The 17,788-nt window shown below is 30.5% G+C and overlaps 1 protein-coding gene across 1 annotated transcript; it reads left to right on the top strand.

Moving 5' to 3' along the window:
• The first annotated feature begins 907 nt into the window (after nt 1-907).
• Nucleotides 908-1,870, top strand: LOC120577540 (uncharacterized). The gene has a single exon (XM_039829116.1). The coding sequence runs from the start codon at nt 908-910 to the stop codon at nt 1,868-1,870; it is 963 nt and encodes a 320-aa protein (XP_039685050.1).
• Nucleotides 1,871-17,788: the final 15,918 nt, after the last annotated feature.

Below are 17,788 nucleotides of genomic sequence, written 5' to 3'. Positions count from 1 at the left end.
AAACATATGTAGCTTATTTATAATCTTTAAAGAATGCAATATGGTATATTATATAGATCATAAACAAATTTGGAAAACAGAATATACATAAGAAAATCATAAATGCTATATAATAAAATTTCATACTTAATTAAAAAATTTGTTTTCTCCTCTTCTTATGAATCATCCCGTGCATTAGAATATTGTGGAAAAATGAGTGAAAAACATTTCGACTTAATATATGTTCAACATGTTCCTTCTATTATCTTTATAAATCTATAAAACTATTTAAAGCATGTAACAATAACAACATATCGTAATTTTTATTTTGTTTTTGAGTAACATATCTTATTTTTTAGTGTTCTCATAAAGATTTAATTACATGATTCTTGTAATATCTTTTTTAATATATATGCTATGTAATGACAATATTCTGATTTAAATTTGTATGACCTTTCCAAGTGAATTCATTTTTTTTTTCTCAACCAAAGAGTAAATCATAAATAAATAACGTACTTAATTAGTAGCAACTAACAAGCGAACACATGGAGGTTGCACTTGTGTGTGTTCTGTTGAAATGCTTAGAAAACATAACAGTGGTCGAACAACTCACTAAAAGAGGGTAAATTGTTGTAAAGCCCAATATAATTTCCTAATTTTAAAAAAAAATAACTAAACCGTATCGATTAAATTTGATAAGCAACAAATGTAAGGTATAACATAAAAAGACATTGGCAACTTCTTAACACTCTTTCACACCTTCCATGTGTAACTACATCCTAAAATATCCAAGTTAACCGAGTGTCGTTTAACAACCATAATTCATCATTTCGTAGCTGTTTGTTTATATATATTTCAAATTTCATAATCACTTCCCACATTCAATTAACCTTATAACAACACATCTCAAACTCGTAATTGAAACAAAATGCAGAAAACAGGCTCAAATAATATTGAGATCCTAAGAGTGCAAGCTCTATCAATTCTCTGCACACCCCACCCTTTTCTTGAATTTTCTGGGTTTGCTCCCATTCCAGATAAAGTTGATTCAATTCGTAGCAGAAAACAACAAATTAAGAACGACACTCTTTTTGATTTTGATGGCTCTTCTCCCGTTCAAGATAAAGTTGATCCATTTTGTAGTACAAAACAACAAATTGACAACGACGCTTTTCTTGATTTTGATGGCTTTTCTCCAGCTGAAGATAAAGTCGATATATATAATAGAAGTAAAGAACAAAGGCAAGACAATGATGAAGAAAATATTGAAGAAGGAGAGTTTAGTTTTGCATGCACCAAAGTCCGAGGACTGCATATATTTGCCGATGAGATATTTGAAAATGGAAAAATACGACAAATACCACACACTTTTGACCAATCTCTATTCATCTATCCCACCTCAAATAATAATGTCTCACATCTTCGACCACCACTAAAGAAGATCTTTATTAAGAATTCCGTAAATCGACACTCAATGCTAGGTGGTATTTCAAAAGAATCTCAAAACGAGTCATTGCAGAATATGACAATGGTGGAGATAAAGGCTTCGAATGAGTGTTACGAAAAAAGCAACTCCACAGGGTCATCAAATTTGTGGAAATTTAGACAAAACATGAATCTTCGAAGTAACAGCGACCATAAGGATTCATTAGTTTTATTGAATGCTTCGGATCCAAAAAATTCCAGAAAGCCAAAGGTAGAAAACATTGTTAATAAAAAGAGGAAGGATGAAAAACACAAAAATGGATTATCAGCTTACGAGAAGTTGTACGTGTCTAATAAAACAAGGAAGGATAGCAACAAAAGAAGATCATTTTTGCCTTACAAACGCCAGTTATTGGGGCTCTTTACCAACATGAATGGATTGAGTAGGAACCTGCACCCCTTTTGAGTTTGAATTGCCAAGTTTTCTCGTGTTGGGAGTACATATGATTTTTGACATAGTAGAATACTTTAATGTACATAAAAATCAGCTAATTAGCAATAGGCTTTGTTTCTCTGATTATGAAAATCAAGAGTTCTAATTTCCTCGCATGATAATGTAGAGTGAATGATCCAATGTTTGTTTATATAATACACATTTTCATGTGTATCTCATTAAATAGAAACACGTGTTAAACATGTTTTTTTAATCATATTACAAGTTTTATGATTACTACGTACTAAAGAAACTTTTTTTTCTCAGTTACAACTTGGAACAACGCATTGTTTTCCTTTTTTACTAATAAAAAATTTAATAATAAAAAAAATATTTAAAGGTTAGTCAGATCTGAAGTTCATACAAGCAAAACATATGTAGCTTATTTATAATCTTTAAAGAATGCAATATGGTATATTATATAGATCATAAACAAATTTGGAAAACAGAATATACATAAGAAAATCATAAATGCTATATAATAAAATTTCATACTTAATTAAAAAATTTGTTTTCTCCTCTTCTTATGAATCATCCCGTGCATTAGAATATTGTGGAAAAATGAGTGAAAAACATTTCGACTTAATATATGTTCAACATGTTCCTTCTATTATCTTTATAAATCTATAAAACTATTTAAGCATGTAACAATAACAACATATCGTAATTTTTATTTTGTTTTTGAGTAACATATCTTATTTTTTAGTGTTCTCATAAAGATTTAATTACATGATTCTTGTAATATCTTTTTTAATATATATGCTATGTAATGACAATATTCTGATTTAAATTTGTATGACCTTTCCAAGTGAATTCATTTTTTTTTTCTCAACCAAAGAGTAAATCATAAATAAATAACGTACTTAATTAGTAGCAACTAACAAGCGAACACATGGAGGTTGCACTTGTGTGTGTTCTGTTGAAATGCTTAGAAAACATAACAGTGGTCGAACAACTCACTAAAAGAGGGTAAATTGTTGTAAAGCCCAATATAATTTCCTAATTTTAAAAAAAATAACTAAACCGTATCGATTAAATTTGATAAGCAACAAATGTAAGGTATAACATAAAAAGACATTGGCAACTTCTTAACACTCTTTCACACCTTCCATGTGTAACTACATCCTAAAATATCCAAGTTAACCGAGTGTCGTTTAACAACCATAATTCATCATTTCGTAGCTGTTTGTTTATATATATTTCAAATTTCATAATCACTTCCCACATTCAATTAACCTTATAACAACACATCTCAAACTCGTAATTGAAACAAAATGCAGAAAACAGGCTCAAATAATATTGAGATCCTAAGAGTGCAAGCTCTATCAATTCTCTGCACACCCCACCCTTTTCTTGAATTTTCTGGGTTTGCTCCCATTCCAGATAAAGTTGATTCAATTCGTAGCAGAAAACAACAAATTAAGAACGACACTCTTTTTGATTTTGATGGCTCTTCTCCCGTTCAAGATAAAGTTGATCCATTTTGTAGTACAAAACAACAAATTGACAACGACGCTTTTCTTGATTTTGATGGCTTTTCTCCAGCTGAAGATAAAGTCGATATATATAATAGAAGTAAAGAACAAAGGCAAGACAATGATGAAGAAAATATTGAAGAAGGAGAGTTTAGTTTTGCATGCACCAAAGTCCGAGGACTGCATATATTTGCCGATGAGATATTTGAAAATGGAAAAATACGACAAATACCACACACTTTTGACCAATCTCTATTCATCTATCCCACCTCAAATAATAATGTCTCACATCTTCGACCACCACTAAAGAAGATCTTTATTAAGAATTCCGTAAATCGACACTCAATGCTAGGTGGTATTTCAAAAGAATCTCAAAACGAGTCATTGCAGAATATGACAATGGTGGAGATAAAGGCTTCGAATGAGTGTTACGAAAAAAGCAACTCCACAGGGTCATCAAATTTGTGGAAATTTAGACAAAACATGAATCTTCGAAGTAACAGCGACCATAAGGATTCATTAGTTTTATTGAATGCTTCGGATCCAAAAAATTCCAGAAAGCCAAAGGTAGAAAACATTGTTAATAAAAAGAGGAAGGATGAAAAACACAAAAATGGATTATCAGCTTACGAGAAGTTGTACGTGTCTAATAAAACAAGGAAGGATAGCAACAAAAGAAGATCATTTTTGCCTTACAAACGCCAGTTATTGGGGCTCTTTACCAACATGAATGGATTGAGTAGGAACCTGCACCCCTTTTGAGTTTGAATTGCCAAGTTTTCTCGTGTTGGGAGTACATATGATTTTTGACATAGTAGAATACTTTAATGTACATAAAAATCAGCTAATTAGCAATAGGCTTTGTTTCTCTGATTATGAAAATCAAGAGTTCTAATTTCCTCGCATGATAATGTAGAGTGAATGATCCAATGTTTGTTTATATAATACACATTTTCATGTGTATCTCATTAAATAGAAACACGTGTTAAACATGTTTTTTTAATCATATTACAAGTTTTATGATTACTACGTACTAAAGAAACTTTTTTTTCTCAGTTACAACTTGGAACAACGCATTGTTTTCCTTTTTTACTAATAAAAAAATTTAATAATAAAAAAAAAAATTTAAAGGTTAGTCAGATCTGAAGTTCATACAAGCAAAACATATGTAGCTTATTTATAATCTTTAAAGAATGCAATATGGTATATTATATAGATCATAAACAAATTTGGAAAACAGAATATACATAAGAAAATCATAAATGCTATATAATAAAATTTCATACTTAATTAAAAAATTGTTTTCTCCTCTTCTTATGAATCATCCCGTGCATTAGAATATTGTGGAAAAATGAGTGAAAAACATTTCAACTTAATATATGTTCAACATGTTCCTTCTATTATCTTTATAAATCTATAAAACTATTTAAGCATGTAACAATAACAACATATCGTAATTTTTATTTTGTTTTTGAGTAACATATCTTATTTTTTAGTGTTCTCATAAAGATTTAATTACATGATTCTTGTAATATCTTTTTTAATATATATGCTATGTAATGACAATATTCTGATTTAAATTTGTATGACCTTTCCAAGTGAATTCATTTTTTTTTTCTCAACCAAAGAGTAAATCATAAATAAATAACGTACTTAATTAGTAGCAACTAACAAGCGAACACATGGAGGTTGCACTTGTGTGTGTTCTGTTGAAATGCTTAGAAAACATAACAGTGGTCGAACAACTCACTAAAAGAGGGTAAATTGTTGTAAAGCCCAATATAATTTCCTAATTTTAAAAAAAAATAACTAAACCGTATCGATTAAATTTGATAAGCAACAACTGTAAGGTATAACATAAAAAGACATTGGCAACTTCTTAACACTCTTTCACACCTTCCATGTGTAACTACATCCTAAAATATCCAAGTTAACCGAGTGTCGTTTAACAACCATAATTCATCATTTCGTAGCTGTTTGTTTATATATATTTCAAATTTCATAATCACTTCCCACATTCAATTAACCTTATAACAACACATCTCAAACTCGTAATTGAAACAAAATGCAGAAAACAGGCTCAAATAATATTGAGATCCTAAGAGTGCAAGCTCTATCAATTCTCTGCACACCCACCCTTTTCTTGAATTTTCTGGGTTTGCTCCCATTCCAGATAAAGTTGATTCAATTCGTAGCAGAAAACAACAAATTAAGAACGACACTCTTTTTGATTTTGATGGCTCTTCTCCCGTTCAAGATAAAGTTGATCCATTTTGTAGTACAAAACAACAAATTGACAACGACGCTTTTCTTGATTTTGATGGCTTTTCTCCAGCTGAAGATAAAGTCGATATATATAATAGAAGTAAAGAACAAAGGCAAGACAATGATGAAGAAAATATTGAAGAAGGAGAGTTTAGTTTTGCATGCACCAAAGTCCGAGGACTGCATATATTTGCCGATGAGATATTTGAAAATGGAAAAATACGACAAATACCACACACTTTTGACCAATCTCTATTCATCTATCCCACCTCAAATAATAATGTCTCACATCTTCGACCACCACTAAAGAAGATCTTTATTAAGAATTCCGTAAATCGACACTCAATGCTAGGTGGTATTTCAAAAGAATCTCAAAACGAGTCATTGCAGAATATGACAATGGTGGAGATAAAGGCTTCGAATGAGTGTTACGAAAAAAGCAACTCCACAGGGTCATCAAATTTGTGGAAATTTAGACAAACATGAATCTTCGAAGTAACAGCGACCATAAGGATTCATTAGTTTTATTGAATGCTTCGGATCCAAAAAATTCCAGAAAGCCAAAGGTAGAAAACATTGTTAATAAAAAGAGGAAGGATGAAAAACACAAAAATGGATTATCAGCTTACGAGAAGTTGTACGTGTCTAATAAAACAAGGAAGGATAGCAACAAAAGAAGATCATTTTTGCCTTACAAACGCCAGTTATTGGGGCTCTTTACCAACATGAATGGATTGAGTAGGAACCTGCACCCCTTTTGAGTTTGAATTGCCAAGTTTTCTCGTGTTGGGAGTACATATGATTTTTGACATAGTAGAATACTTTAATGTACATAAAAATCAGCTAATTAGCAATAGGCTTTGTTTCTCTGATTATGAAAATCAAGAGTTCTAATTTCCTCGCATGATAATGTAGAGTGAATGATCCAATGTTTGTTTATATAATACACATTTTCATGTGTATCTCATTAAATAGAAACACGTGTTAAACATGTTTTTTTAATCATATTACAAGTTTTATGATTACTACGTACTAAAGAAACTTTTTTTCTCAGTTACAACTTGGAACAACGCATTGTTTTCCTTTTTTACTAATAAAAAATTTAATAATAAAAAAAATATTTAAAGGTTAGTCAGATCTGAAGTTCATACAAGCAAAACATATGTAGCTTATTTATAATCTTTAAAAAATGCAATATGGTATATTATATAGATCATAAACAAATTGGAAAACAGAATATACATAAGAAAATCATAAATGCTATATAATAAAATTTCATACTTAATTAAAAAATTGTTTTCTCCTCTTCTTATGAATCATCCCGTGCATTAGAATATTGTGGAAAAATGAGTGAATAACATTTCGACTTAATATATGTTCAACATGTTCCTTCTATTATCTTTATAAATCTATAAAACTATTTAAGCATGTAACAATAACAACATATCGTAATTTTTATTTTGTTTTTGAGTAACATATCTTATTTTTTAGTGTTCTCATAAAGATTTAATTACATGATTCTTGTAATATCTTTTTTAATATATATGCTATGTAATGACAATATTCTGATTTAAATTTGTATGACCTTTCCAAGTGAATTCATTTTTTTTTTCTCAACCAAAGAGTAAATCATAAATAAATAACGTACTTAATTAGTAGCAACTAACAAGCGAACACATGGAGGTTGCACTTGTGTGTGTTCTGTTGAAATGCTTAGAAAACATAACAGTGGTCGAACAACTCACTAAAAGAGGGTAAATTGTTGTAAAGCCCAATATAATTTCCTAATTTTAAAAAAAATAACTAAACCGTATCGATTAAATTTGATAAGCAACAATGTAAGGTATAACATAAAAAGACATTGGCAACTTCTTAACACTCTTTCACACCTTCCATGTGTAACTACATCCTAAAATATCCAAGTTAACCGAGTGTCGTTTAACAACCATAATTCATCATTTCGTAGCTGTTTGTTTATATATATTTCAAATTTCATAATCACTTCCCACATTCAATTAACCTTATAACAACACATCTCAAACTCGTAATTGAAACAAAATGCAGAAAACAGGCTCAAATAATATTGAGATCCTAAGAGTGCAAGCTCTATCAATTCTCTGCACACCCACCCTTTTCTTGAATTTTCTGGGTTTGCTCCCATTCCAGATAAAGTTGATTCAATTCGTAGCAGAAAACAACAAATTAAGAACGACACTCTTTTTGATTTTGATGGCTCTTCTCCCGTTCAAGATAAAGTTGATCCATTTTGTAGTACAAAACAACAAATTGACAACGACGCTTTTCTTGATTTTGATGGCTTTTCTCCAGCTGAAGATAAAGTCGATATATATAATAGAAGTAAAGAACAAAGGCAAGACAATGATGAAGAAAATATTGAAGAAGGAGAGTTTAGTTTTGCATGCACCAAAGTCCGAGGACTGCATATATTTGCCGATGAGATATTTGAAAATGGAAAAATACGACAAATACCACACACTTTTGACCAATCTCTATTCATCTATCCCACCTCAAATAATAATGTCTCACATCTTCGACCACCACTAAAGAAGATCTTTATTAAGAATTCCGTAAATCGACACTCAATGCTAGGTGGTATTTCAAAAGAATCTCAAAACGAGTCATTGCAGAATATGACAATGGTGGAGATAAAGGCTTCGAATGAGTGTTACGAAAAAAGCAACTCCACAGGGTCATCAAATTTGTGGAAATTTAGACAAACATGAATCTTCGAAGTAACAGCGACCATAAGGATTCATTAGTTTTATTGAATGCTTCGGATCCAAAAAATTCCAGAAAGCCAAAGGTAGAAAACATTGTTAATAAAAAGAGGAAGGATGAAAAACACAAAAATGGATTATCAGCTTACGAGAAGTTGTACGTGTCTAATAAAACAAGGAAGGATAGCAACAAAAGAAGATCATTTTTGCCTTACAAACGCCAGTTATTGGGGCTCTTTACCAACATGAATGGATTGAGTAGGAACCTGCACCCCTTTTGAGTTTGAATTGCCAAGTTTTCTCGTGTTGGGAGTACATATGATTTTTGACATAGTAGAATACTTTAATGTACATAAAAATCAGCTAATTAGCAATAGGCTTTGTTTCTCTGATTATGAAAATCAAGAGTTCTAATTTCCTCGCATGATAATGTAGAGTGAATGATCCAATGTTTGTTTATATAATACACATTTTCATGTGTATCTCATTAAATAGAAACACGTGTTAAACATGTTTTTTTAATCATATTACAAGTTTTATGATTACTACGTACTAAAGAAACTTTTTTTTCTCAGTTACAACTTGGAACAACGCATTGTTTTCCTTTTTTACTAATAAAAAAATTTAATAATAAAAAAAAAATTTAAAGGTTAGTCAGATCTGAAGTTCATACAAGCAAAACATATGTAGCTTATTTATAATCTTTAAAGAATGCAATATGGTATATTATATAGATCATAAACAAATTTGGAAACAAATATACATAAGAAAATCATAAATGCTATATAATAAAATTTCATACTTAATTAAAAAATTGTTTTCTCCTCTTCTTATGAATCATCCCGTGCATTAGAATATTGTGGAAAAATGAGTGAAAAACATTTCGACTTAATATATGTTCAACATGTTCCTTCTATTATCTTTATAAATCTATAAAACTATTTAAGCATGTAACAATAACAACATATCGTAATTTTTATTTTGTTTTTGAGTAACATATCTTATTTTTTAGTGTTCTCATAAAGATTTAATTACATGATTCTTGTAATATCTTTTTTAATATATATGCTATGTAATGACAATATTCTGATTTAAATTTGTATGACCTTTCCAAGTGAATTCATTTTTTTTTTCTCAACCAAAGAGTAAATCATAAATAAATAACGTACTTAATTAGTAGCAACTAACAAGCGAACACATGGAGGTTGCACTTGTGTGTGTTCTGTTGAAATGCTTAGAAAACATAACAGTGGTCGAACAACTCACTAAAAGAGGGTAAATTGTTGTAAAGCCCAATATAATTTCCTAATTTTAAAAAAAAAATAACTAAACCGTATCGATTAAATTTGATAAGCAACAAATGTAAGGTATAACATAAAAAGACATTGGCAACTTCTTAACACTCTTTCACACCTTCCATGTGTAACTACATCCTAAAATATCCAAGTTAACGAGTGTCGTTTAACAACCATAATTCATCATTTCGTAGCTGTTTGTTTATATATATTTCAAATTTCATAATCACTTCCCACATTCAATTAACCTTATAACAACACATCTCAAACTCGTAATTGAAACAAAATGCAGAAAACAGGCTCAAATAATATTGAGATCCTAAGAGTGCAAGCTCTATCAATTCTCTGCACACCCGACCCTTTTCTTGAATTTTCTGGGTTTGCTCCCATTCCAGATAAAGTTGATTCAATTCGTAGCAGAAAACAACAAATTAAGAACGACACTCTTTTTGATTTTGATGGCTCTTCTCCCGTTCAAGATAAAGTTGATCCATTTTGTAGTACAAAACAACAAATTGACAACGACGCTTTTCTTGATTTTGATGGCTTTTCTCCAGCTGAAGATAAAGATATATATAATAGAAGTAAAGAACAAAGGCAAGACAATGATGAAGAAAATATTGAAGAAGGAGAGTTTAGTTTTGCATGCACCAAAGGCATATATTTGCCGATGAGATATTTGAAAATGGAAAAATACGACAAATACCACACACTTTTGACCAATCTCTATTCATCTATCCCACCTCAAATAATAATGTCTCACATCTTCGACCACCACTAAAGAAGATCTTTATTAAGAATTCCGTAAATCGACACTCAATGCTAGGTGGTATTTCAAAAGAATCTCAAAACGAGTCATTGCAGAATATGACAATGGTGGAGATAAAGGCTTCGAATGAGTGTTACGAAAAAAGCAACTCCACAGGGTCATCAAATTTGTGGAAATTTAGACAAAACATGAATCTTCGAAGTAACAGCGACCATAAGGATTCATTAGTTTTATTGAATGCTTCGGATCCAAAAAATTCCAGAAAGCCAAAGGTAGAAAACATTGTTAATAAAAAGAGGAAGGATGAAAAACACAAAAATGGATTATCAGCTTACGAGAAGTTGTACGTGTCTAATAAAACAAGGAAGGATAGCAACAAAAGAAGATCATTTTTGCCTTACAAACGCCAGTTATTGGGGCTCTTTACCAACATGAATGGATTGAGTAGGAACCTGCACCCCTTTTGAGTTTGAATTGCCAAGTTTTCTCGTGTTGGGAGTACATATGATTTTTGACATAGTAGAATACTTTAATGTACATAAAAATCAGCTAATTAGCAATAGGCTTTGTTTCTCTGATTATGAAAATCAAGAGTTCTAATTTCCTCGCATGATAATGTAGAGTGAATGATCAATGTTTGTTTATATAATACACATTTTCATGTGTATCTCATTAAATAGAAACACGTGTTAAACATGTTTTTTTAATCATATTACAAGTTTTATGATTACTACGTACTAAAGAAACTTTTTTTTCTCAGTTACAAGAACAACGCATTGTTTTCCTTTTTTACTAATAAAAATTTTAATAATAAAAAAAAATATTTAAAGGTTAGTCAGATCTGAAGTTCATACAAGCAAAACATATGTAGCTTATTTATAATCTTTAAAAATGCAATATGGTATATTATATAGATCATAAACAAATTTGGAAAACAGAATATACATAAGAAAATCATAAATGCTATATAATAAAATTTCATACTTAATTAAAAAATTTGTTTTCTCCTCTTCTTATGAATCATCCCGTGCATTAGAATATTGTGGAAAAATGAGTGAAAAACATTTCGACTTAATATATGTTCAACATGTTCTTTCTATTATCTTTATAAATCTATAAAACTATTTAAGCATGTAACAATAACAACATATCGTAATTTTTATTTTGTTTTTGAGTAACATATCTTATTTTTTAGTGTTCTCATAAAGATTTAATTACATGATTCTTGTAATATCTTTTTTAATATATATGCTATGTAATGACAATATTCTGATTTAAATTTGTATGACCTTTCCAAGTGAATTCATTTTTTTTTCTCAACCAAAGAGTAAATCATAAATAAATAACGTACTTAATTAGTAGCAACTAACAAGCGAACACATGGAGGTTGCACTTGTGTGTGTTCTGTTGAAATGCTTAGAAAACATAACAGTGGTCGAACAACTCACTAAAAGAGGGTAAATTGTTGTAAAGCCCAATATAATTTCCTAATTTTAAAAAGAAATAACTAAACCGTATCGATTAAATTTGATAAGCAACAACTGTAAGGTATAACATAAAAAGACATTGGCAACTTCTTAACACTCTTTCACACCTTCCATGTGTAACTACATCCTAAAATATCCAAGTTAACCGAGTGTCGTTTAACAACCATAATTCATCATTTCGTAGCTGTTTGTTTATATATATTTCAAATTTCATAATCACTTCCCACATTCAATTAACCTTATAACAACACATCTCAAACTCGTAATTGAAACAAAATGCAGAAAACAGGCTCAAATAATATTGAGATCCTAAGAGTGCAAGCTCTATCAATTCTCTGCACACCCCACCCTTTTCTTGAATTTTCTGGGTTTGCTCCCATTCCAGATAAAGTTGATTCAATTCGTAGCAGAAAACAACAAATTAAGAACGACACTCTTTTTGATTTTGATGGCTCTTCTCCCGTTCAAGATAAAGTTGATCCATTTTGTAGTACAAAACAACAAATTGACAACGACGCTTTTCTTGATTTTGATGGCTTTTCTCCACTGAAGATAAAGTCGATATATATAATAGAAGTAAAGAACAAAGGCAAGACAATGATGAAGAAAATATTGAAGAAGGAGAGTTTAGTTTTGCATGCACCAAAGTCCGAGGACTGCATATATTTGCCGATGAGATATTTGAAAATGGAAAAATACGACAAATACCACACACTTTTGACCAATCTCTATTCATCTATCCCACCTCAAATAATAATGTCTCACATCTTCGACCACCACTAAAGAAGATCTTTATTAAGAATTCCGTAAATCGACACTCAATGCTAGGTGGTATTTCAAAAGATCTCAAAACGAGTCATTGCAGAATATGACAATGGTGGAGATAAAGGCTTCGAATGAGTGTTACGAAAAAAGCAACTCCACAGGGTCATCAAATTTGTGGAAATTTAGACAAAACATGAATCTTCGAAGTAACAGCGACCATAAGGATTCATTAGTTTTATTGAATGCTTCGATCCAAAAAATTCCAGAAAGCCAAAGGTAGAAACATTGTTAATAAAAAGAGGAAGGATGAAAAACACAAAAATGGATTATCAGCTTACGAGAAGTTGTACGTGTCTAATAAAACAAGGAAGGATAGCAACAAAAGAAGATCATTTTTGCCTTACAAACGCCAGTTATTGGGGCTCTTTACCAACATGAATGGATTGAGTAGGAACCTGCACCCCTTTTGAGTTTGAATTGCCAAGTTTTCTCGTGTTGGGAGTACATATGATTTTTGACATAGTAGAATACTTTAATGTACATAAAAATCAGCTAATTAGCAATAGGCTTTGTTTCTCTGATTATGAAAATCAAGAGTTCTAATTTCCCGCATGATAATGTAGAGTGAATGATCAATGTTTGTTTATATAATACACATTTTCATGTGTATCTCATTAAATAGAAACACGTGTTAAACATGTTTTTTTAATCATATTACAAGTTTTATGATTACTACGTACTAAAGAAACTTTTTTTTCTCAGTTACAACTTGGAACAACGCATTGTTTTCCTTTTTTACTAATAAAAAAATTTAATAATAAAAAAAATATTTAAGGTTAGTCAGATCTAAGTTCATACAAGCAAAACATATGTAGCTTATTTATAATCTTTAAAGAATGCAATATGGTATATTATATAGATCAAAAACAAATTTGGAAAACAGAATATACATAAGAAAATCATAAATGCTATATAATAAAATTTCATACTTAATTAAAAAATTGTTTTCTCCTCTTCTTATGAATCATCCCGTGCATTAGAATATTGTGGAAAAATGAGTGAAAAACATTTCGACTTAATATATGTTCAACATGTTCATTCTACTATCTTTATAAATCTATAAACTATTTAGAGCATGTAACAATAACAACATATCGTAATTTTTATTTTGTTTTTGAGTAACATATCTTATTTTTTAGTGTTCTCATAAAGATTTAATTACATGATTCTTGTAATATCTTTTTTAATATATATGCTATGTAATGACAATATTCTGATTTAAATTTGTATGACCTTTCCAAGTGAATTCATTTTTTTTTTCTCAACCAAAGAGTAAATCATAAATAAATAACGTACTTAATTAGTAGCAACTAACAAGCGAACACATGGAGGTTGCACTTGTGTGTGTTCTGTGGAAATGCTTAGAAAACATAACAGTGGTCGAACAACTCACTAAAAGAGGGTAAATTGTTGTAAAGCCCAATATAATTTCCTAATTTTAAAAAGAAATAACTAAACCATATCGATTAAATTTGATAAGCAACAACTGTAAGGTATAACATAAAAAGACATTGGCAACTTCTTAACACTCTTTCACACCTTCCATGTGTAACTACATCCTAAAATATCCAAGTTAACGAGTGTCGTTTAACAACCATAATTCATCATTTCGTAGCTGTTTGTTTATATATATTTCAAATTTCATAATCACTTCCCACATTCAATTAACCTTATAACAACACATCTCAAACTCGTAATTGAAACAAAATGCAGAAAACAGGCTCAAAAATATTGAGATCCTAAGAGTGCAAGCTCTATCAATTCTCTGCACACCCACCCTTTTCTTGAATTTTCTGGGTTTGCTCCCATTCCAGATAAAGTTGATTCAATTCGTAGCAGAAAACAACAAATTAAGAACGACACTCTTTTTGATTTTGATGGCTCTTCTCCCGTTCAAGATAAAGTTGATCCATTTTGTAGTACAAAACAACAAATTGACAACGACGCTTTTCTTGATTTTGATGGCTTTTCTCCAGCTGAAGATAAAGTCGATATATATAATAGAAGTAAAGAACAAAGGCAAGACAATGATGAAGAAAATATTGAAGAAGGAGAGTTTAGTTTTGCATGCACCAAAGTCCGAGGACTGCATATATTTGCCGATGAGATATTTGAAAATGGAAAAATACGACAAATACCACACACTTTTGACCAATCTTATTCATCTATCCCACCTCAAATAATAATGTCTCACATCTTCGACCACCACTAAAGAAGATCTTTATTAAGAATTCCGTAAATCGACACTCAATGCTAGGTGGTATTTCAAAAGAATCTCAAAACGAGTCATTGCAGAATATGACAATGGTGGAGATAAAGGCTTCGAATGAGTGTTACGAAAAAAGCAACTCCACAGGGTCATCAAATTTGTGGAAATTTAGACAAAACATGAATCTTCGAAGTAACAGCGACCATAAGGATTCATTAGTTTTATTGAATGCTTCAGATCCAAAAAATTCCAGAAAGCCAAAGGTAGAAACCATTGTTAATAAAAAGAGGAAGGATGAAAAACACAAAAATGGATTATCAGCTTACGAGAAGTTGTACGTGTCTAATAAAACAAGGAAGGATAGCAATAAAAGAAGATCATTTTTGCCTTACAAACGCCAGTTATTGGGGCTCTTTACCAACATGAATGGATTGAGTAGGAACCTGCACCCCTTTTGAGTTTGAATTGTCAAGTTTTCTCGTGTTGGGAGTACATATGATTTTTGACATAGTAGAATACTTTAATGTACATAAAAATCAGGTAATTAGCAACAGGCTTTGTTTCTCTGATTATGAAAATCAAGAGTTCTAATTTCCCCGCATGATAATGTAGAGTGAATGATCTAATGTTTGTTTATATAATACACATTTTCATGTGTATCTCATTAAATAGAAACACGTGTTAAACATGTTTTTTTAATCATATTACAAGTTTTATGATTACTACGTACTAAAGAAACTTTTTTTTCTCAGTTACAACTTGGAACAACGCATTGTTTTCCTTTTTTTTTGGTAAATAGATATCTTTCATTAACCAAAACAGTTATTACAAACTACATGGAATCAGAAAACACTAAAACCAAGAAACAAGAGCTAAGCTCAAACAAACAAAAAGAACATTAGCCTCGCACCCGAATCATCAGAGTTTGCACCTTCTTGAATTGTTTTCCTTTTTTACTAATAAAAAATTTTAATAATAAAAAAAAATATTTAAAGGTTAGTCAGATCTGAAGTTCGTACAAGCAAAACATATGTAGCTTATTTATAATCTTTAAAGAATGCAATATGGTATATTATATAGATCATAAACAAATTTGGAAAACAGAATATACATAAGAAAATCATAAATGCTATATAATAAAATTTCATACTTAATTAAAAAATTTGTTTTCTCCTCTTCTTATGAATTATCCCGTGTGTCGCGCCATTTTTCGGACGTCAAGGCCATTTGATTGACTTTGACTCACTTTTTATATCACGACCGAACAAATTTTTTTTTAGGGGAAAACGTTCCAAACAACCCATTTTGAAGAGATTCAGGGTTCGGGGGTTGGTTATACTTAGGGAAGGTATTAGCACCCTAAATATTCGTAGTACTCTACGAGAACCTCTTGATTTTTTTAACTTTTTGTGCTTAAACTTGCTTGCTTTTAAAGAGATGAAAATGGAATTAAATGATGAGTTGAAAAAGAAAAGAAAATTGATTTTAATTGACAAGAAAAAAGAAAAATATTTTTTTTAGTTGAAAGTTGAAAAGAAAAAAAAGAAAATTGTTTTTTAATTGATTTGGAAGGACAAGGTCCTCTGCCTACGGACCCGTGAGGGATCAAAACCTCGTAGTTCGGGGTAGAAATTGACGTTTGATTTGTTTGGTGTTTTTTATATGTTTTGAAAAAGGTTTTGAAATAAAAAGCCAGATGGCAAATGAGAATTGATTTGTGTTTTTTAGATTGAAGAAAATTGACTTGAAGTTGAATTAGACTTGATTTGAAATTTGATTAAGAAAAATAAAAAGAACGATCACTTGATTTGAGAATCAAGGTTTGTAATGAAAAAATATTTTTGTGATTTTTATTTGAATGTTTTTGTTGTTTTGGAATAAAGATAAGCAGAATGAGAAAAATGAAGTTAAGCTGAATTGTGAAGTTGTTTTAACATGGACCAGAATATTCTGGAGAATAATTAAATTAAACAAAAATAAATAAATATTAACATTTAAGTTTGGACCAGAGCACTCTGGATTAACAAAAATATAATATTAACAGTTAATTTAGGACCAGAGCACTCTGGATTAATTTAATTAACAATGACCAGAGCACTCTGGAGAATAATTAAAAAAAATATAATATTAACAGTTAATTAGGACCAGAGCACTCTGGATTAATTTAATTAACAATGACTAGAGCACTCTGGAGAATAATTAATTTAAACAGAAATATAATATTAATAGTTAATATAGGACCAGAGCACTCTGGATTAATTTAATTAACAATGACCAGATTATCCTGGAGAATAACTAAATTAAGCAAGAATATAATATTAAGTTAATTTTGGACCAGAGCACTCTGGATTAACAGATAGAGCGAGAATTAAAATGCATGAAAAAGAAATTAGAAAAATGAGATGTTGGGGGTGTGTGAGCAGTAAAGGGGAGTGCAGAAAATAAAACGAAAAAGATGGGCCAAGAACAAGGTTGGACCTCAAAGATCGAATCTCGGCCATTGATTTGATCAACGGCCTTGATTTAATCTGCCAAATAAAAGGGGTATAAATACCCATTCTTTCCTTTTTTTCTCATTTTTTCCTTTCTCTTCTCTCTCTTCACTCTCTTTTAGAGAGAGAAACTCTCTTCTCTCTCTTTCCGTCCTTCTTCTTCTCCGGCCAGATTGGGTTTTCCGGCGCGGCGGCCGGCGAGTTATCGTGGCGGCGCCACCGCGCCGGAGTTAAAAACTTGTCCTTTTTTTTATTTTTTTCGTCCTCTCTCCTTCTTTTCACTCACTCTTTCTGATTTTAAACTCAAAAATTATTTTTACTAAGCGGTTTGACCTA

The sequence above is a fragment of the Medicago truncatula genome, chromosome 8 (genome assembly GCF_003473485.1).
Source record: "Medicago truncatula cultivar Jemalong A17 chromosome 8, MtrunA17r5.0-ANR, whole genome shotgun sequence".
In the NCBI taxonomy this organism is placed as follows: Eukaryota; Viridiplantae; Streptophyta; class Magnoliopsida; order Fabales; family Fabaceae; genus Medicago; species Medicago truncatula.
The sequence above is the reverse complement of the archived record's forward strand: the minus strand, read 5'-3'. Positions and strand labels throughout refer to the sequence as shown.

Bases quoted from the DNA above. Each gene is read 5' to 3' on its own strand.
- LOC120577540 (XM_039829116.1), top strand. From the start codon at position 908: ATGCAGAAAACAGGCTCAAATAATATTGAGATCCTAAGAGTGCAAGCT.